This window comes from Somniosus microcephalus, chromosome 2 (assembly GCF_052327205.1).
Source record: "Somniosus microcephalus isolate GS21.2 chromosome 2, FLI_Smic_1.0, whole genome shotgun sequence".
Lineage (NCBI taxonomy): Eukaryota > Metazoa > Chordata > Chondrichthyes > Squaliformes > Somniosidae > Somniosus > Somniosus microcephalus.
The window spans coordinates 11094704-11116550 of NC_140988.1; the positions used below are offsets into that span (position 1 = coordinate 11094704).

Here is a 21847-nt window from a genome sequence, read left to right on the forward strand (position 1 = left end):
CGTTTAAAAAAAAAGAAATGGGGTGTGGCGTTGGCCTGTCTACTTAAAATGAAGTGGAGGGGGCCGAGCTCTTCTGCACAGATTACAGGCCAACAAAGACCGTGGATCCGGCCGCCCCAGTCCTTCTCTTGCTCGGACGTGGTGGGTTGTAGCCCTGACCTAACCCGATACACCCTCCAACCTCGCTACAAGCACCTCCTGACATCAGTGCCCCTTTTCAGGAGCATCGCGAATCCAACAATGCAAGCCCTTATGTACAACAAACGACTCTCCTCTCATTGCGCCAGTTCAGCGGATTCATTAGCAGAGCATTGATCCGACAGAGAAAAAGCTCGGCGTGCCAAGTCGGATCAATTTTCCACCTCTTTACATCCATTGTAGTCCCATTCAGGGGAAGCTTCCGGGAACAAGAGCAGGCAACTGCTGCCGACAGACGGGCAGGTTAGCCAACCGGAGCAGGAGTTTAATAAATGTCCGAACAATAGCGTGCACGATACTGGAATTCTAATTCCCGTGAACAGTGTTTTTTTAAAAATATATATATTAGGGTCATTTTTTTTTTGCACACAGGGTCGCTGTTTGGTTTACAGTACAACCTGGCTTTAAAGAAACAGGTGTAAAGTGAAGTGACATCTAATCCCGCTCTCTTCTGACTAAAGAATAGCGGCAGAAGGGCATGAACTGTAATTACGCTGAAACAGCCTTATTTGATCTGGCTGCTCCACTTTCAGGAGGGAGTGACACGTTATATTTATCAGTCTGCAGAGAAGAGGCAGCTAGGTTTAATTGGCAGCATGTTGTATTAATTACACAAATCTATAAGGATCTAGTACTTGTAGACTGATCCTTCCCTTCACCCCCCCCCCCCGCCGTTGTGTGTAAAGTTAAGGCACATGGGATTGGGGGCAAGGTATTGACTTGGATAGAGAACTGGTTGGCAGGCAGAAAGCAAAAAGTTGGAATAAACAGGTCCTTTTCCGAGTGGCAGGCAGTGACTAGTGGGGTACCGCAGGGATCGGTCCTGGGACCCCAGCTATTCACAATATATATTAATGATCTGGACAAGGGAACTAGATGTAATATCTCCAAGTTTGCAGACGACACAAAGCTGGGTGGGCGTGTGTGCTGTGAGGAGGATGCCGAGAAACTCCAGGATGATTTGGGCAGGTTGGGTGATTGGGCAGAAGCATGGCAGATGCAATATAACGTGGATAAATGTGAGGTTATCCACTTTGGTGGCAAAAACAGGAAGGCAGATTATTATCTCTGAATGGCAATAGATTGGGAGAAGGGGAAGTGCAACAAGACCTGGGTGTCCTTGTGCACCAGTCGCTGAAGGTAAACATGCAGGTGCAGCAGGCGGCCAAGAAGGAAAATGGTATGTTGGCCTTCATAGCGAGAGGGTGAGTACAAGAGCAAGGATGTCTTGCTGCAGTTGTACAGGGCCTTGGTGAGACCACATCTTGAGTATCGTGTGCAGTTTTGGTCACCTTATCTGAGGAAGGATGTTCTTGCCCTGGAAGGAGTTCAGCGAAGATTCACCAGACTGATACCTGGGATGGCAGGAATGACGTATGAGGAGAGATTGGGTCGATTTGGCTTATACTCGCTGGAGTTTAGAAGAATGAGAGGGGATATCATTGAAACTTATAAAATTCTGACAGGACTGGACAGACTAGATGCAGGAAGGATGTTCCCGATGGTCGGGGAGTCCAGAACCAGGGGTCACAGTCTAAGGATAAGGGGTAAGCCATTTAGGACAGAGATGAGGAATTTCTTCACCCAGAGAGTGGTGAACCTGTGGAATTCTCTACCACAGAAGGCAGTAGAGGCCAATTCATTAAATATATTCAAGAAGGAGTTGGATATATTTCTTAAGGCTAAAGGGATCAAGGGATATGGGGAGAAAGCAGGGACAGGGCACTGAATTTGGATGATCAGCCATGATCGCATTGAATGTCGGAGCAGGCTCGAGAGGCCGAATGGCCTACTCCTGCTCCTATCGTCTACATTTCTATGTTGCGAATGCCAATCGGTACTAAAGATTTCATTTGTAATAATGGGGAGTCTCGAGATTGGAGTACTTGATCAGGCTGCGTGAGACTTAGTGACAAATGTGGCAAAGCGTTTCGTTCAAATAGCAGTCAGAAATTTCACATTATTGCAAACTGATGGGCAACTCAAAGAAAGACTTACATTTATATAGCACCTTTCAAGTCCACCGGACGTCTCAAAAGCGCTTTACAGCCAATAAGTACTTTTTGAAGCGTGGTCTCTGCTGTAATGTGGGAAACGCGGCAGCCAATTTGCGCACAGCAAGCTCCCACAAACAGCAATGTGATAATGACCAGATAATCTGGTTGAGGGATAAATATTGGCCCAGGACACTGGGGATAACTCCCCTGCTCTTCTTCGAAACAGTGCCATGGGATCTTTTACGTCCACCCGAGAGAGCAGACGGGGCCTCGGTTTAATGTCTCATTTGAAAGACGGCACCTCCGACAGTGCAGCACTCCCTCAGCCCTGTACTGGAGTGTCAGCCCAGCTTTATGTGCACAAGTCCCTGGAGTGGGACTTGAACCCACAACCTTCTGACTCAGAGCCAAGTGTGTTACCCACTGAGCCACTGCTAACACCTGCAGTGGCATCAATGGATCTTGCATGAATGCATTACCATTGTGATTTCAATCCTGGCCTCCTACACTGTTCCAACGCAAGCTCAAGGAACAGCGCTTCATCTTTCAATTGGGCAATTTACAGCCTTCTCCGAGTTTAACAATTTTAGATCTGAACCACCTCTACCATTTTCTCGTGGACATTCTGTAACCATTGACACCTGCACTGGACTCATCTTTTATTTCCATGTTTGTCCCATTATCACCTCCCTTTGCCCTCTTGGGTATCCCTGATTATAATTGCTCAACCTTTGGTGGCCGTGCCTTCAGTTGCCGAGGCCCCAAGCTCTGGAATTCCCTCCCTAAACCTCTCCGCCTCGCTACCTCTCTTTCCTCCTTTAAGACGCTCCTTAAAACCTACCTCTGACCAAGCTTTTGGTCACCTGCCCTAATTTCAACCTTATGTGGCTCGGTGTCAAATTTTGTGTCTTATAAGACACCTGTGAAGCGCCTTGGAATGTTTTACTATGTTAAAGGTGCTGTATAAATACAAGTTGTTGTTGTTCTGCCTTGCACCATCATCCCGTTAGTCATTTAATCGCTCTTGCCCTCCCGACCTGGAGGAATTTCTTCACCCAGAGAGTGGTGAACCTATGGAATTCTCTGCCACACAGGGCAAATGAGACCAATTCATTAAATATATTCAAGAAGGAGTTGGATATATTTCTTGAGGCTAAAGGGATCAAGGGATATGGGGAGAAAGCAGGGACAGGGTACTGAATTTGGATGATCAGCCATGATCTCATTAAATGGCGGAGCAGACTCGAGGGGCCGAATGGCCTCCTCCTGCTCCTATCTTCTATGTTTCTATGACCCTATCCCGGACCTTCCCTTTTTTCTCTCCCTGCCCACCCACCCCCATTTTCCCTGGCTCTGTATTGCCCACCCCTCCACAACATTCCCTGGCTCCGAGTTTGTTGAAAAGCTGCTCATTCTGAGCATCTTCCAGTTCTGACGAAGGGTCATCGACCTCTCCACAGAGGTTGTCTGACCGACTGAGCGTTTCCACCATTTTCTGCTTTTATTTCAGATTTCCAGCATCCACAGTATTTTGCTTTTGTGATTTCAACCCATTCGGTTCCCCCCCCTCCAGAGTGTGTTTTGGAAAGTTATGCATGTGAATTTCAAAATGCCTAAACTGTCCCACAAAAGTTTAGGCAAGAGTTAAGAGGCAATTCTCTAATGATTCCATTGGAGAAACAATGAGACTGTCTTATTGGACAACGCAGCCAATCATGGCAAATGGATCTTCTTAAATGGATATAACAGAAAATGTTGGAAAAACTCAGCAGGCCAGGCAACATCTGTGGAGAGAGAAACAGAGTTAACGTTTCAGGTCGAAACCCTTCGTCAGGACTGAGAGAAAAGGCAGGAAATGAAACAAAAGGCAGTTTGGGGGCTGGGAAATGGGGGAGGGGATGAAAGAAGAGACATTAAGAGATATTCAAGGTGAGACGAGATGGTAATAGGACAGGTAAAGAAACAGACAATGGCTCTAGATGAAGTGTGAAATGCGCTGGCAGAGTGAAAGACAGCTGCCGTGTGGGAGAGAGAGGAAAAAAAGGAAAAGTCACAAATCAAAAGTGTGGATAAAAAATATAAAAATATAATAGGGGCCGAGGTTATGATCTGAAATTGTTGAACTCGAGAGAGAGTCCGGAAGGCTGTAAAGTGCCTAATCGGAAGATGAAGTGCTGTTCCTAAATGGATGTTGGGAGGAAGACTGAAGGAAGATGGGTCAATGAGTCCGACAGTACAGGATTAGGAGAATATTTCCCTGCGTTATAATCAACGTTCCCTCTGAGCCGCACGGCCGCTCACAACCTTTTCCAATTGAAACGCGGCACAAACGCAGAAATTCAACGGGAACGCGCATCGAAATGGACAGGCCGCGCACGACAAAGGCAATTTAGAGGGAACATTGGTTAGAACTATCCTCTCTCTCTCTCTCTCGCACAGCTGTGGACCGGTGATACGGGCAGGGAGAAAAGAGGAGACGCAGAAAAGCAGAACCTCCGCACGCGTGTCCTCAAACACGCACACAGAACGCTGCTCATCATCCTGGCTTGAGCGAAATATTTAATGGGGCCACGAGGACTCGGCCTGAAAGAAAAAATGGGGAGAGAGAGAGGGAGAACAGGGAATGCGAATAGAACAGTAGCAGAGGAGGCCCAGAAGCAGAAGAGGAAGAGAAACAGCAGTGCAAAGTGAAAAGCCAATAAAAAAGGACAAATATACATCCCTAACTAAAATTCTTTATGTATGAGTGTTTCTATATCTTGTCTTTGTGCATTCACACTCATGTATACAACAACATGCATTTATATAGCGCCTTTAACGTAGTAAAACATCCCAAGGCAGTTCATAGGAGCGTTATCAAACAAACAGAACAAGTGACCAAAAGCTCAGTCAAAGAGGTAGGTTTTAAGGAGCATCTTAAAAGAGAAGAGAGAGGCGGAGGGGTTTAGGGAGGGAATTCCAGAGCTTAGGGCCCAGGCAGCTGAAGGAATGGCCGCCAATGGTGGAGCGATTAAAATCGGGAATGCACAAGAGGCCAGAATTTAAGAAGCACGGAGATCTCGGAGGGTTGCAGGGTTACAGAGATAGAGAGGGGCGATATAGGGAAAATTGATCAACTTAGGTGAGCACCACTTGTGATCTACTCTCACTGACGTCACTGCTCAACAGCCCAGGGAAGCTCTCCATTCTGATCATTTCCAAATGTGAAGTGAAACCATCCTCAAGGAAAAGTGTTTGGAAAACTTCTGCTTGTACACAAACACAGAGATCCATGTCAAAACTCAGCCTTGCATCACTTGCCTGTGAAAACCAATGTCAGTGATACACAGAACTTCTGGACTATTTTCCTCACAAGGATCATCCATCATGATGGATTAAATAGTGCATTAGTCAAGACGGTTATGAGTCTAAGGGGAGAGGCTCATTTAGTCTAAAACAATGAACTGTTACTCACCTAATCATTATCTTACAAATTTAGGGCCCATAAATATAAGATAGTCACTAATAAATCCAATAGGGAATTCAGGAGAAACTGCTTTACCCAGAGAGTGGTGAGAATGTGGAACTCGCTACCACAGGGAGTGGTTGAGGTGACTAGCATGGAAGCATTTAAAGGGAAGCACATGAGGGAGAAAAGAATAGAAGGTTAAGCTGATTGGAGTGGGAGGAGGCTTGTGTGGAGCATGAATGCCAGCCTTATCTGAGGAAGGATGTCCTTGCCATGGAGGGAGTGCTGCGAAGATTCACCAGACTGATACCTGGGATGGCAGGAATGACGTATGAGGCGAGATTGGGTCGATTGGGCTTATACTCGCTGGAGTTTAGAAGAATGAGAGGGGATCTCATTGAAACTTATAAAATTCTAACAGGACTGGACAGACTAGATGCAGGAAGGCTGTTCCCGATGGTGGGGGAGTCCAGAACCAGGGGTCACAGTCAAAGATAAGGGGGAAGTCATTTAGGACAGAGATGAGGAGGAATTTCTTCACCCAGAGAGTGGTGAACCCTTGGAATTCTCTACCACAGAAGGCAGTGGAGGCCAATTCATTAAATATATTCAAGAAGGAGTTGGATATATTTCTTAAGGCTATAGGGATCAAGGGATATGGGGAGAAGGCAGGGACAGGGTACTGAGTTTGGATGATCAGCCATGATCTCATTGAATGGCGGAGCAGGCTCGAGGGGCCAAATGGCCTACTCCTGTTTCTACTTCTACGTTTCTATAGACCAGCTGGGCCGAATGGCCCGTTGCTGAGATCATTATTTCTTACCTTCTTGCTCTTCCCTTGGAGAACAGTGTGAAGTAGTGGAGGGATTCTCGGGCTGATTACCAGTCTAACGGGCCGTGACATGAACGCTCCTGCCATGGCCGTAACCATCTATTTATACCAGCCGATAGGGTGGTTAGTCCTGTAGGACGGGAGGGTTTTTTGGGCTCCCACAGCCCATAGCATGAGGGAGGGGGGGGGAGGGCCACCCACACACCCACCGGACGAGAGTATCCTGCTGGGTGTTGACCCAGAATTCAGAGCCGGGCATCCGACTCCACCCGCCAGGACTGTCTGGAGTGGGGCTCGAACCCTGCACCTTCTGGGCCCGGAGGCGGGAATGCTACCACTGCGCCAAAGGCTCGCTGTGTTTCTGTCATGGAGACTCAATGCAACTCGATTATTTCACCAGTTTAGGTATTTTGAGCCCAATTCCCATTGTATAAAACAGTCAACTTCTTGGCTCGCCTCTTACCTGATGATCAAGTTGCAGTGGCCACACATCGGGGTCCTGTTGCCAGCTGGGATATGCTCGGCCATCTGAACCAGTGTGTTATCATCTTGCTGCGCTGGTTTGCTCGTTGTGGTGCCGGACACCTTTGGGTTAGGTGCCCACCCAGGTTGACTGGCCGGAGATATGTGCGCAGTAGGCAGCGCCGTCTTGGGGAAACTGTTTCCTGCAGATTAAGATAAACAAAAAATTATTTTTCCCCCCAAATACAACAGCCCTCTGGGATAGAGAATTCCAAAGATTCACGACCCTCTGAGTGAAGAAGTTTCTCCTCATCTCAGTCCTAAATGGCCGACCCCTTATTCTGAGACTGTGACCCTTAATTCAAGACTCTCCAGCCAGGGGATACTTCCTCTAAGCATCTACCCTGTCAAGCCCCTTAAGAATTTTAAACATTTCAATGAGATCACCTCTCAATTCTTCTGAACTCTAGGGAATATAGGCCTGGTCTGCTCAATTCCATGCCTTCTGTACATAAAACAGTCAAAATTGCCAAGGACTTCAAGCCACTAAACATGTACTGGAAATGCAGAGGGGAGAAATGGCAAGAAGCATGCAGCTGCTTAACTGGGGCAGTCTGAAGCTCCACAGTTAGAGCATCTGATGCCAATGTTCGGTTGAAGATTAGGAAGTCCAGCTTTGATCTCTTGATGACCAAGGGAAAGTTTGGGCCAGTTCATGTCTGGGCCACTAGAAAAGTGATGTGAACTTTACAGTCACGTGCTCTTGTCTCTCAAGGATGAGGCTTGGGGGGGGGGGGGGGGGGGAAGGGGATTGGAAGAGAATCAAAACTGCCTGGCAATTCTACCCTAAACCCAGCCTCCCCTCAATGAATGTGAATTAGAGACATTACCAATGGCACAGTTCACATCCCAGACAGCCCCACCATTTTTTTTTTTTACATTCGTTCATAGGATGTGGGAGTCGCTGGCAAGGCCAGCATTTATTGCCCATCCCTAGTTGTCCTTGAGAAGGTGGTGGTGAGCCGCCTTCTTGAACTGCTGCAGTCCGTGTGGTGAAGGTGCTCCCACAGTGCTGTTAGGGAGGGAGTTCCAGGATTTTGACTGAGCGACGATGAAGGAACGGCGATATACTTCCAAGTCAGGATGGTGTGTGACTTGGAGGGGACCTTGGGAGGTGGTGGTGTTCCCATGCGCCTGCTGCACTTGTCCTTCTAGGTGGAAGAGGTCGCGGGTTTGGGAGGTGCTGCCGAAGAAGCCTTGGCGAGTTGCTGCAGTGCATCTTGTAGATGGTACACACTGCAGCCACGGTGCGCCGGTGGTGGAGGGAGTGAATGAATGTTTAAGGTGGTGGATGGAGTACGAAAGGCTGATATTTAAAGATATTTAGTAGACGAGAATCATGTATAACTTCAAGTGTAGCCATTGACAAAATAATATTACCCATAATTACTCCTGGGTAACTAGAAAGCGAAGACTTGTTCAAAATGCAGCTACGAAGGACGGTCAAAATCAGTTTTGACTAAGCTTTGATAACAGTCACAGGCTGCGAGTGAAGGTTAAATCATTAAATAACATACTATGATGTTAAGTAGAAATTGGAATTCGCTTAATAAAACTAATTGTAACAATATTGAAAAAAATTAGTATAAGGACATAAAATGAGATCATGGAGATAAGGTATTTATCTGGTCGATTAAAGTGAAATAGTTTGGATACCTCAAAACTAGTGAAACAGCGCTGATATGGGCCCTTGGTATAAAGGCCTTGTATCAGGGAAGCTAGAAATGAAAGGAGATATGGTAAATTCCAATGGAGTGAAAAACTATAAACAAGATAACACTGAACATGGCAAAGTTGGTGGAAAAATACTGGAAAGGCGGGATACTACCTTAGTCTGAGTGACAATGGTATTTTTGACCATTAGAACCAATTATAAAAGGTGATTGTTAAAGACCATATATGGACACTGGCCAAACCAACTTTTCATAAAAGGGTTAAAACCTCGATACCCAAAGAACAACTTCACACATGCTTACTGCGAGGACAAAGGAACAGACTTAAGATGACGTCACCTGTGTCCGAGGGGTTCCAGAGACCTTGGGCTGCGAGCTACTCGTTAAAACTATCGCCTAATATTAAGTATGTTACACTGTATGCTTAATAAATCTTGATCTATTGCTCAAGGGCTCCACGACGTCAGGAAGCCTGCAGCAGAAGGCTCAAAATGGAAAAAAGCCTCTTAACTGCCTGTTAAGTGACTACAATCCTCTTCCCGCCGCTAGGAGTCGGGTCCCTGCGCAAATCAGGGACCCGACTCCCGGGAAGATTGGTTGGAGGCGGGTTGGGAGCAGATTCGGGTCCAAGAACTCAGATCGTTAAGATCTTACAATGGGGTGCCAATCAAGCGGGCTGCTTTGTCTTGGATGGTGTGGAGCTTCTCGAGTGTTGTTGGTGCTGCACTCATCCAGGCAAGTGGAGAGTATTCCATCACACTCCTGACTTGTGCCTTGTAGATGGTGGCAAGGCTTTGAAGAGTCAAGAGGTGAGACACTCGCCGCAGAATACCTAGCCTCTGACCTGCCCTTGTTGCCACAGTATTTATGTGGCTGGTCCAGTTAAGTTTCTGGTCGATAGCGACCCCCAGGATGTTGATGGTGGGGGATTCGGCGATGCTAATACCGTTGAATGTCAAGGGGTGGTGGTTAGACCCTCGTTTGTTGGAGAGAGTCATTGCCTGGCACTTTTATGGCACGAATGTTACTTGCCACTTATCAGCCCAAGCCTGAATGTTGTCCAGGTCTTGCTGCATTTGGGCATTGACTGCTTCATTATCTGAGGAGTTGCGAATGGAACTCAACACTGTGCAATCATCAGCGAACATCCCCACTTCTGATGAAGCAGCTGAAGATGGTTGTGCCTAGGACACTGGCCTGAGGAACTCCTGCAGCAATGTCCTGGGTCTGTGATGATTGTCCTCCAACCATCTTCCTTTGTGTTCGGTAAGAGTGTTTTCCCCCCGATTCCCATTGACTTCAGTTTTACTGGGGCTCCTTGATACCACACTCGGCCAAATGCTGCCTTGATGGCAAGGGCAGTCAGTCTCACCTCACCTCTGAAATTCAGCTCCTTTGTCCATGTTTGGACCAAGGCTGTAATGAGGTCTGGAGCCAAGTGGTCCTGGTGGATATCTGATAGAATGAGGCAGGGCGAAAGCAGAACTGAGGGTATATGAAAATAGAAAGAGCAATTTATTTCATTGAAAAGAAATAGCAGCTACTTGAACTTATGCCAGACAGGTTTTTAGATAAACGACTTTGAAACTCAAATTAAAAAAAAAAAATTTTTTAAACCTTAAAATAGTCCAATCTCAGGTAATTATTAGCAATCCGTTTCCAGACTTGTCAAATCTGACAGTTCTAATTAAAAACCTCAATGCAATGTAGATTTAATATGACTGACAATAGGACAACAGCAGTTTCTTTGTGTACGGAGTTAGCGAGACCACCGTCCAGCCAAATGCTTCAACGTCACCAGTTAGCTTTCCCCTCGTTTACACACTTGCTAATTTTGGGCAGTAATCTTCGCAGGGACGAAACATGTTGATTTAAGTTTGGATTCGCATCGAAAGGAAAAGTTACAGTATATATATTTTAGCTGTACGCCTACCCCCTACTGAGGAGGTATTTCTGTTTGTAAAGGCGCCCTCATTCTAAAGGTGACTCCAATCTGGATTCCATCCATGTTTTCAGCTGCATAAACCGGTAAAGCGATACTGCCTATCCCATCGTGCTCAGCAGCTTTGGGCCACCTGCCTAACTAAAATGCAATTAGCAGAATGGCTAGAGAAACATGCACATAAACCATTTTCTTTTCACATGCGCAAGATTGCTGTCGATCCACAAGTGTTTTTTGCAGGCATTACGGCAGCCAATTAGTGCGCAGTAAGGGTCTCGACGACAGCATCGAGATAAATGGCCAGTTAATCCGGTTTGGCTGGTGTTGGTTGAGGGGTAACTGTTGGCTAAGACACCCGCTCTTCGAAACAGTATAAAATTCTAACAGGCTAGATGCAGGAAGGATGTTCCCGATGGCCGGGGAGTCCAGAACCAGGGGTCACAGTCTAAGGATAAGGGGTAAGCCATTTAGGACAGAGATGAGGAGGAATTTCTTCACCCAGAGAGTGGTGAACCTGTGGAATTCTCTACCACAGAAGGCAGTTGAGGCCAATTCATTAAATATATTCAAGAAGGAGTTGGATATATTTCTTAAGGCTAAAGGGATCAAGGGATATGGGGAGAAGGCAGGGACAGGGTACTGAGTTTGGATGATCAGCCATGATCTCATTGAATGGCGGAGCAGGCTCGAGGGGCCGAATGGCCTACTCCTGCTCCTATCTTCTATGTTTCTATGTGCCATGGGACTTTCGACGCCCACCTGAGCAGGCAGACGGGAGGTCCTCGGTTTCACGTCTCATCCAAAAGGCAGCACCCTCCGACCGTGCAGCACTCCCTCAGTGCTGCACTGGAGCGTCAGCCTGGATTACGGGCTCAATTTTCTGGAGTTAGGCTTGAACCCACGACCTTCCGACTCCGAGGCGAGAGTGCTACCCACTGAGCCAAGATGACAGAGCGCAGGAGAGGTTCTTCTTCTTAGGCAGTCCCTCGGAACCGAGGATGACTTGCTTCCACATTAAAAATGAGTTCTCAGGTGACTGACGAGTCCAATGCGGGGCCTACAGTCTGTCACAGGTGGGGCAGACAGTGGTTGAAGGGGCGGGTGGGTGGGGTACTTGGGTTGACGTGCGCTCCTTGCGCTTGGCTTCCGCTTGCTCCCGGCGAAGAGACTCTAGGTGTTCGGCGCCTTCCCGGATGCTTCTCCTCCACTTTGTGCGGTCTTGGGCCAGGGATTCCCAGTGTCGGTGGGGATGTTCCACTTTTTCCAAGGAGGCTTTGAGGGTGTCCTTGAAGCGTTTCCTCTGCCTACCTGGGGCTCTCTTGCCGTGTTGGAGCTCCGAGTAGAGCGCTCGTTTTGGGAGTCTCGTATCGGGCATGCGGACGATGTGGCCCGTCCATCGGAGCTGATCGAGCGTGGTCAAAGCTTCGATGCTGGCCCGAGCAAGAACACTGACATTGGTGCGCCTATCCTGCCAAGGATCTTGCGGAGGCAGCGTTGGTGGTACCTCTCCAGTGCTTTGAGGTGCCTGCTGTACATGGTACTGCCTAAAGGACCAGCACAAAAAAAACACCTACTGTGTGCGCAGCTTGCCATGTTTAAACAGCGTGGTCAAACATTTATTCAGGGCCTTTGTTTATTTACCGTCACAATTTGTGAACATTCAACAGCCCCAAAACCTTACCGGGAGTGACCTCATTGTCTGAAACTTTTTTGCTGCACCTTATCTGTATGATTCACCACTGATTAAAAAAAAGAGCAGAGATAAGCCATGGGAGGCTTTCAACTTAACTTTGCACTTCCAACGAAGGCTGGTAAATATTAGGATGGGACGCACCCCCCATACTGTTAGCATTCTCTGCAAACGGATGAAGGGTCTTGGGGTTAAACTGATTAGCTGAATTCTGTTTCCTGCTGTAGAGGAGATGAACTTTGAAAGGAGACTGGGATATTCTAATTTAATAGGAAAAGCGAGCATGCTGGGTACAAACCCTGCAATGTGTGTGGATCACAGTTATTAATCTTCACTGAGAAACTGCTTGCATTTAGACAGCACCTTTAAACGTAGGAAAATGTCTCAAGTCGCTTCACAGTTGCGCAGATAAAAACAGATGCTGAGCCAGATACTGGAGATATTAGGACAGGGGACCAAAGGCTTTTAAAAGGTTTTGAAGAGCGTCTTAAAAGGAGAGTGAGGTAGAGGGGTGGAGAGGCTTAGGGAGGGAATTCCAGAGCTTAGGGCCTAGAATCTTAGAAATTTACGGCACAGAAGCGTTTGCAACCATCTTCAGCCAGAAGTGTCGAGTGGATGGATGATCCATATCGGCCTCCTCCAGAGGTCCCCACCATCACAGAAGCCAGTCTTCAACCAATTCGATTCACTCCACGTGCTATCAAGAAATGGCTGAGCGCATTGGATACAGCCAAGGCTATGGGCCCCCGACAGTATCCCGGCTGTCGTGCTGAAGACTTGTGCTCCAGAACTAGCCGCGCCTCTAGCCAAGCTGCTCCAGTACAGCTACAACACTGGCATCTACCCGACAATGTGGGAGAACTGCCCAGGTATGTCCTGTCCACAGAAAGCAGGACAAATCCAATCCGGCCAATTACCACACCGTCAGTCTACTCTCAATCATCAGCAAAGTGATGGAAGGTGTCGTCGTCCGTGCCATCAGTACTCACCGATAACCTGCTCACTGATGCTCAGTTTGGGTTCCGCCAGGACCACTCGGCTGCCGACCTCATTACAGCCTTGGTCCAAACACGGACAAAAGAGATGAATTCCAGAGGCGAGGTGAAAGTGACTGCCCTTGACATCAAGGCAGCATTTGACCGAGTGTGGCATCAAGGAGCCCTAGTAAAATTGAAGTCAATGGGAATCAGGGGAAAACTCTCCACTGGCTGAAGTCATACCTAGCACAAAGGAAGATGGTTGTGGTGGTTGAAGGTCAAACATCTCAGCCCCAATACATCATTGCAGGAGTTCCTCAGGGCAGTGTCCTAGGCTCAACCATCTTCAGCTGCTTCATCAATGACTTTCCCTCCATCATAAAGTTAGAAGTGGGGATGTTCGCTGATGATTGCAGTGTTCAGAGTCATTCACAACTCCTCAGATAATGAAGCAGTCCATGCTCACATGCAACAAGACCTGGACGACATTCAGGCTTGGGCTGATAAGTGGCAGGTAAAATTCGCGCCACAAAAGTGCCAGGCAATGACCATCTCCAACAAGAGAGAGTCTAACCACCACCCCTTGACATTCAACGGCATTACCATCACCAAATCCCCCACCATCAACATCCTGGAGGTCACCATTGACCAGAAACTTAACTGGACCAGCCACATAACTACTGTGGCAACAAGAGCAGGTCAGCGGCTGGGTATTCTGCAGCGAGTGTCTCACCTCCTGACTCCCCAAAGCCTTTCCACCATCTACAAGGCACAAGTCAGGAGTGTGATGGAATACTCTCCACTTGCCTGGATGAGTGCAGCTCCAACAACACTCAAGAAGCTCGACACCATCCAAGACAAAGCAGCCCGCTTGATTGGCATCCCATCCACCACCTTAAACATTCACTCCCTCCACCACCGGCGTACCGTGGCTGCAGTGTGTACCATCTACAAGATGCACTGCAGCAACTCGCCAAGGCTTCTTCGGCAGCACCTCCCAAACCCATGACTTTACCACCTAGAAGGACAAGGGCAGCAGGTGCATGCGAACACCATCATCTGCAAGATCCCTTCCAAGTTACAAACCATCCTGACTTAGAAGTATATCGCCATTCCTTCATCGTCACTGGGTCAAAATCCTGGAACTTCCTCTCTCACAGCACTGTGGGAGCACCTTCACCACACGGACTATGGCAGTTCAAGGCGACGGCTCACCACCACCTTCGAGGGCAATTAGGGATGGGCAATAAATGCTGGTCTTGCCAGCGACGCCCACATCCCGTGAATAAATAAACAACAATTATTTTTTACAACTCTGTTCTGTGCCTCCACCAATGCAGTTGAAATTGAAACCGTCTGGGGGGGCGGGGAAATCACACTGGCAATGCTGAAGCCAACTAATCTCTAGCGGTCTGATCATGTACCAATGCTCTGTGCCATTGGACTGCCCAGCTTCAGTTACCCTACATAACAGTGACACAAGAGCGGACTCGACTCCCTGCCGCTAACTGGGAATCTAAGCACCAATACAAATTCACCAACAGTTTTTGATTGTAATCCCGATTGAAGGAATAAAGGTTTACCATTTTGTTGCTGTGTGGCCCCGACGCCCCCATACACCAGGGCAAAACTGAAGGGGAAACAAGCCAATATGGAGGCTTGAGCACAGTAGGCCTCAGAAGGGGCTAAATCAACAACTTGCATTTATATAGCGCCTTTAACGTAATAAAACATCCCAAGGCGCGTCACAGGGGTGTTATCAGACAGAATTTGACACTGAGCTACATGAGATATTAGGACTGGTGACCATAAAGCTTGGTCAAAGAGGTAGGTTTTAAGGAGCGTCTTAAAGGGTGGGATGAAGGAAATCGGGGATGCGCAAGAGGCCAGAATTGGAGGAACGTAGAGATCTCGGAGGGTTGTAGGCCTGGAGGAGGTGACAGAGATAAGGAGGTCTTGTTTGTGTTTGGTAGAGGGGTTAAAAGAGTTCACTTAAGACCAAGCATGTCCTTATACACGAATTACAAAGTTAACATGCAGGTACAGCAAGCAATTAGGAAAGCAAATGGTATGTTGGCCTTTATTACAAGAGGATTGGAGTATAAAAGTAATGACGACTTACTGCAATTATATAGGGCCCCGGTGAGACCACACCTGGAGTATTGTGTACAGTTTTGGTCTCCTTACCGAAGGAAGGATATACTTACCATAGAGGGAGTGCAACCAAGATTCACCAGACTTATTCCTGGGATGGGGGGGGATTGTCCTACGAGGACAGATTGAGTAGACCAAGATGGTTTTATTCCTGTTCCTGGCTGGGGTGGAGATCGCCTTTACAGAAGGTAAGTACTGTAGAAAATATAGGGACAGAGTGATCTCCTGGACGAGTTTCAATCGCCTAGATGGGTCAGAGAGGAATTTCCCAGATTTTTTCTCCCAAATTGGCCATTGGGTTTTTTATCTGGTTTTTCGCCTCTCCCGGGAGATCACATGGGTTTGGGTGGGATGGAGAGTGATAGAAGATTTGAGGTTAGGATCAGATCAGCCATGATCTTATTGAATGGTGGAGCAGGCTCGAGGGGCCGATTGGCCTACTCCTGCTCCTATTTCTTATGTTCTTATATATTCTCTAGAGTTTAGAAGAATTAGAGGTGAATTCATTGAAACATACAAAATTCTTACAGGGCTTGACAGGGTAGATGCAGGGAGGATGTTTTCCCCTGGCTGGGGAGTCTAGAACCAGGGGTCACAGTCTCAGAATAAGGGGTCGGCCATTTAGGACTGAGATGAGAAATCTCTTCACTGCGGGTGGTGAATCTTTGGAATTCTCTACCCCAGAGGGCTGTGGAGGCTCAGTCGTTGAGTATATTCAAGACAGAGATCGATAGATTTTTGAATATTAAGGGATTCAAGGGATATGGGGATAGTGCAGGAAAGTGGAGACGAGGTAGATCATCAGCCATGATCTTATTGAACGGCTCGACGGGCCAAATGGCCTACACCTGCTCCTATTTCTTTATGTTCTTATAACTAACCTGCCAAATAAACAGCAGACAAAGATGGAGCTTTCACTGCGGCTGTGCCCAGTGCCTCACAACAATCTACCCGAAGCGAGGATCTGCCTCGATGACTGGAGTTCCGACAGAAGAACTCCACGGCACCATTAACCAGCGATGCCAAAAGCAAGGGGATATCACCTGGTGCCCCGCACCATGAAGCATGCTCGTGTGTCTGGGTTGCCAGACAGCAGCTAGAAGGCATAAACTAGATCAAAAATCCTTTTTGGACAGCTGGCCAACAGGTTTTATTTTCATTCTCTGGGGTATATTTTTAATTTTTGCATGGTGTAGAAACACTCGATCTTTTTCAATCAGCCGCCTTCGCTCAAAAATACGATACTCTGATACTTGCAGGAAGTCCCAAAGTGCTTCACAGCAAATGCAGTGCTTTTGAAGTGTTGTCATTGTTGCAATGTCGGAAAGGCAGCAGCCAATATGCGCACAGCAAGGTCCCACAAACAGCAATGAGTTAAGTGGTCAGATCATCTGGTTGGTTGAGGGATAACCTTTGGCCAGGAGGTCCGCCATCACAAAGCTGTCAAACTAAATTTAGAAAAAAGACCACAGAAACTTCGAATACCTACACTGGGGCTCCTTCTAATGATGTTCGAAAAGCAATGTGCTGGGCACCCCCCCACCCCTCTTCCTGAGTATTCAAGTACATTTTCAGCAATGCTTTGTTCTGACTGCAGGGCTAAATAGCCACACTGTTAAAACATAGAAGATAGGAGCAGGAGTAGGCCGTTCGGCCCCTCGAGCCCACTCCGCCATTCAATGAGATCATGGCTGATTATCCAAATTCAGTACCCTGTTCCTGCCTTCTCCCCAGATCCCTTTAGCCTTAAGAAATATATTCCAACTCCTTCTTGAATACGCATTAAAGAAAAGGGAAGGGGCAAGGAATGTCCCCATTCTCAACCACTGGGTTTAACAAAACGACATGTTTTCAATTTTCAATTATTAGTAGACTCGGTCTTATGCTAATATTAGCAGGAAAAAGAGCAACTCGAGCGATACTAAACGAAGTGCGTAATCAAGGAATCGGAAGGCACGGGCCGCAACGTGATCTGTAACGCAAGTTCTTGACAGAGTCATCGTTGGCTCTACTGGAGACACGCTGTCTTTCTGGTCACCATGCTGGTTTTTTTTGCTCATTTACTATAAGCACACACAACAGTCCCCCCCATCCCCCCCCCCCCCCCACTGTGCAAGTATGTGCAGATTTGACAAAAATATTCTACAGTATGAAAGATCCAACTCCAGACGAAACATTGACCCGTCTTCTCTCTTTGGATGGCAAAGACACTTTATGCCTTTCAAGCAATTTGCGTTTTTGTATCGATTCCCCAGTTGTCTCTTTTCAACGTCAATTCCAACAGATGTCTTGCTTTGCAAGGCAGATTTTTGTTAATACAGGAAACTGTTATCTGGAGGCGAACCGTCCGGCAAGCTCAAGCCACCGGCAAAAATCAGGAGCCGGTTTTTATTCTTTTCGTTTCTTTTCTTTGCTTTTTTTGAACAGTCAAGCTCTGCAACGTCTGTAGCTAAGCAACAGCTTCAGCTAGAGGCGCTACAGAGACACTTGCCGACTGTTTAGAGGCTGTTGCTAAGCAACAGGGTTTGTTGATTCATACGGAGATGAAAATCTCCGTATGTTTCAACATTAGCTCTGGAGTGTACGGCAGTTATGAGGGAACGGCAGCAGCTCGGTCCCGTCGGTGCCGGACAGCACAAAGACAATTGGAGAAAATGCATCCACAACGGTGCCGCACTACATGAAAAGAGGATAAACGCCAGCGCCGTAAGGAGAGACAACAACTTAAGACCACCCATACTCCAGTCACTACCAATAGTCTTACATGCCCACACTGTAGTAGAGTCTGTGGATCTCGGATTGACCTTCACAGCCACCTGAAGACCCACAAGTAGATGACTGATGAAGGACATACCATACTCGAATTCGAGTGGTCGCTGATGATGATAAAGTTTAATCATAATCCCTCTGCTCTTGTATTCTATGCCTCGGCTAATAAAGGCAAGCATTCCGTATGCCGCCTTAACCACATTATCTACCTGTCCAGCTACCTTCAGGGATCTGTGGACATGCACTCCAAGGTCCCTTTGTTCCTCTACACTTCTCAGTGTCCTACCATGTATTGTATATTCCCTTGCCTTGTTAGCCCTCCCCAAATGCATTACCTCACACTTCTCCAGATTGAATTCCATTTGCCACAGTTCTGCCCACCTGACCAATCCATTGATATCTCTCTGTAGTCTACAGCTTCCTCACCATCAACCACACGGCCAATTTTTGTATCATCTACAAACTTCTTAATCATGCCCCCTACATTGAAGTCTAAATCATTGATATATACCACAAAATACCACATCATACTTCAAGACAGGATAACATTCAATTCCCAATAGTTATTTTTTTAAACCTCTAGCTTTTGTTAAAGGTCCTTGTCTTCATGAAAACTATTCGTCAAACTTTTCATGATCTGAAGCCATGTGCTATTTACATCACAGGCAAGTGTTATGAAGAAGTCATTTAATCTCTCCTGCCTTCCACCCTATCACGGACCTTCCCTTTTGTTCTTTCCTCCCCTCCCCCTTTTCCTGCCCCCGCACTTGCTCAAAACCTGTTACATCCCTTAACTTTTCCCAGTTCTGACAAAAGGTCATCGACCTGAAACGTTAACTCTGTTTCTCTCTCCAGATGCTGCCTGACCTGCTGAGTATCTCCAGCATTTTCTGTTTTTATTTTAAGTGAATGACGTGTAATGTTTACAAAATGAAGATAAAGAAAACATTTTGCAAAACGTTGCACACCAAAACCTCCCCTAAAACCACCTCAACAGTCCTCCATCCCTTCCCTCTCACCGCCTCCTCCAATTGAAAGCTTGCTTACCATCTCTCTCTCTCTCTCTCTCCCCCTACACTCGCACGAGTACACTTGTTCCGCAGTTCAGGGATGAGGGACCTCAGTTATGTGGAGACTAGAGAAGCTGGGATTGTTCTCCTTAGAGCTGAGAAGGTTAAGGGAGATTGAATAGAGGTGTTCAAAATCATCAAGAACCTCGCAATAGGGAGAAACTGTTTCCACTGGCAAGAGGGTTGGTAAGCAGAGGACACAGATTAAAAAAATAACTGGCAAAAAAGCCGGGGGGGGGGGGGGGGTTGGGGGGGAAGACGGAGAATTTTTTTACGCAGCGAGTTATGATGATACGGAATGCGCTGCCTGAAAGGGCGGTGGAAGCAGATTCAATAATTACTTTCAAAAGGAAATTGGATAAATAATTAAAAAGGAAAGAGCAGGCGAGAGTAGGACTAATTGGAGAGCTCTTTCAAAAAGCCGGCACAGGCACGATGGGCCGACTGGCCTCCTTCTGAGCTGTATGATTCTATAAGGAGGGTTGGTCAAGCATTACCTTCTCCTTCAGAATCCATGTTGGCTACTATTTACTGCGTTATTATACAGATCTTAAGTTTTCTCCTGATAATCAATTCCATTATTTTTACACAGGCTGAAGGAGACAAATGGACCTGTAATTGCTCGTGTCTGTTCTATCCCCCTTTTTGAAAATGGACGCTGAGGGGATGCTACAGCAGTAACATACATAAGAATGTAAGAAATAAGAGCAGGGATAGGCCAAATGGCCCATCGAGCCTGCTCTGCCATTCAATGGCTGATCTTCGACCTCAACTCCACTTTCCTGCCCTATGCCCATATCCCTCGATTCCCGAGTCCAAAAATCTATCGATCTCAGCTTTGAATATGCTGAACGACTGAGCCTCCACAGCCCCCTGTAGTAGAGAATTCCGAAGATTCACCACCCTCAAGTGAAGAAATTTCTCATCAGTCCTAAATGGCTGACCCCTTATCCTGAGACGATGACCCCTAGGTCTAGACTCTCCAGCCAGGGGAAACAGCCTCTCAGCATCTACCCAAGAATTTTATACATTTCGATGAGATCACCTCTCACCTCTTCTAATCTCCGGAGATTATAGGCCCGATCTACTCCATCTCCCCTCATAGGACATCCCTCTCATCCCAGGAATCAATCTGGTGAACCTTTGTTGCACCGCCTCCAATGTTAGTATAGCCACCCTTAGGTAGAGGCCAAAACTGTACACGGCACTCTGTACCGACAAAAGGTCATCGACCTGAAACGTTAACTCTGCCTGACCTGCCGAGTGTTTTCCAGCATTTTCTGCTTTTATTTCAGATTTCCAGCAGTATCTTGCGCTTGTTGTAAGTAACATACACGTGGCAGGTACAGTATCCCAACACGGCTCTCTCACTGGCGACCCGCATCAGCCAACTCCATTACAGTACGCTAGGCTAAAAGGTGAACGCTTTCCATTCAGTTCGAGAGAGCTAAATTCTGGTGAAGCGCATGAAGGAAGAATGGATCTGTTTGAATATACTGGTGCTGCCCGCCCTCTACTGGCAAAAGGCATGAACTTGTGGGGGAAAAGATGGAACGAGCGTCTTGCAATTGTTCCTGGTTAGCAGTAGCCTGGAAGAACATTAACACTCAAAAACACCCGTGATCAATCAGTTAGAGAATGAGATACATTGATGTCATGCGCCATACAAACAGAGAAAATGAAATATGATTACCCAGTCTTATTTATTGAAGGATGTGAAGGCCCTTGAGAGGGTGTAGAGGAGATTTACCAGAATGGTTCCGGGGATGGGGGATCTTAGCTACAAGGACAGGTTGGAGAAGCTGGATTTGTTTTCATTAGAGCAAAGGAGGTTGAGGGGTGATTTGATAGGTGTACAAGATTATGACGGGTTTGGATAGGCTAGACTGGGAAAGGCTGTTCCCACTAGTTGATGGTACAAGGACGAGGGGACACAGATTTAAGGTTTTGGGCAAGAGATACAGGGGGGGATGTGAGGAAAAGCTTTTACGCAGCGAGTGGTGATGACCTGGAACTCGCTGCCGACGGAAGTGGTGGAAGCGGAGACACTCGATGTTTTCAAGGGGAGACTGGATAGGCACTTGAAGGAAATAAACTTGCTGGGCTACGGGGAGAGAGCGGGGGAATGGGACTGACTGGGTTGCTCTACAGAGAGCCGGCACGGACTCGATGGGCCGAATGGCCTCCTTCTGTGCTGTTATGACTCTATTGTGAATTAGTACACCAACTAGAAAAACCCAGGAAAGAATAACAATCTCCAAAAACGTTATGCTGATCCACAAGACAGAACAAAATAGGACATTGCTTAAACTGGACCTACACAACGGGAAAAAAAAGCAGCAAACTATCAGGGACACTGTGGCTACTTCAGGTAATCAGGATGAGTTTTAAGAACACACCAAAACAAATCCAGTTACTTGCATCAACTAAGTTGGTTCAGTAACAAGCATTTGTTTTAAAAAAAACTACAAGCTAATTTACCCTGACGGTACTGAAATTCAGAATAAACTCACTACTTCCATTCATTTATTGATAGCCAAGAGAAGATTATCCAAATGTAGGTTGAACTACTTTG

General features: G+C 46.9%; 1 protein-coding gene across 1 annotated transcript in view; it reads right to left on the minus strand.

Annotated features, from left to right (window-relative positions):
• The window catches only part of LOC147122543 (PDZ and LIM domain protein 5-like), a 280792-nt gene that overhangs the window by 18070 nt on the left and 240875 nt on the right, over positions 1-21847 (minus strand). The window contains exon 17 of the mRNA XM_086005178.1: positions 6939-7140. Within this exon, the coding sequence (XP_085861304.1) occupies positions 6939-7140 (202 nt within the window). The remainder of the gene's footprint in view (positions 1-6938; positions 7141-21847) is intronic.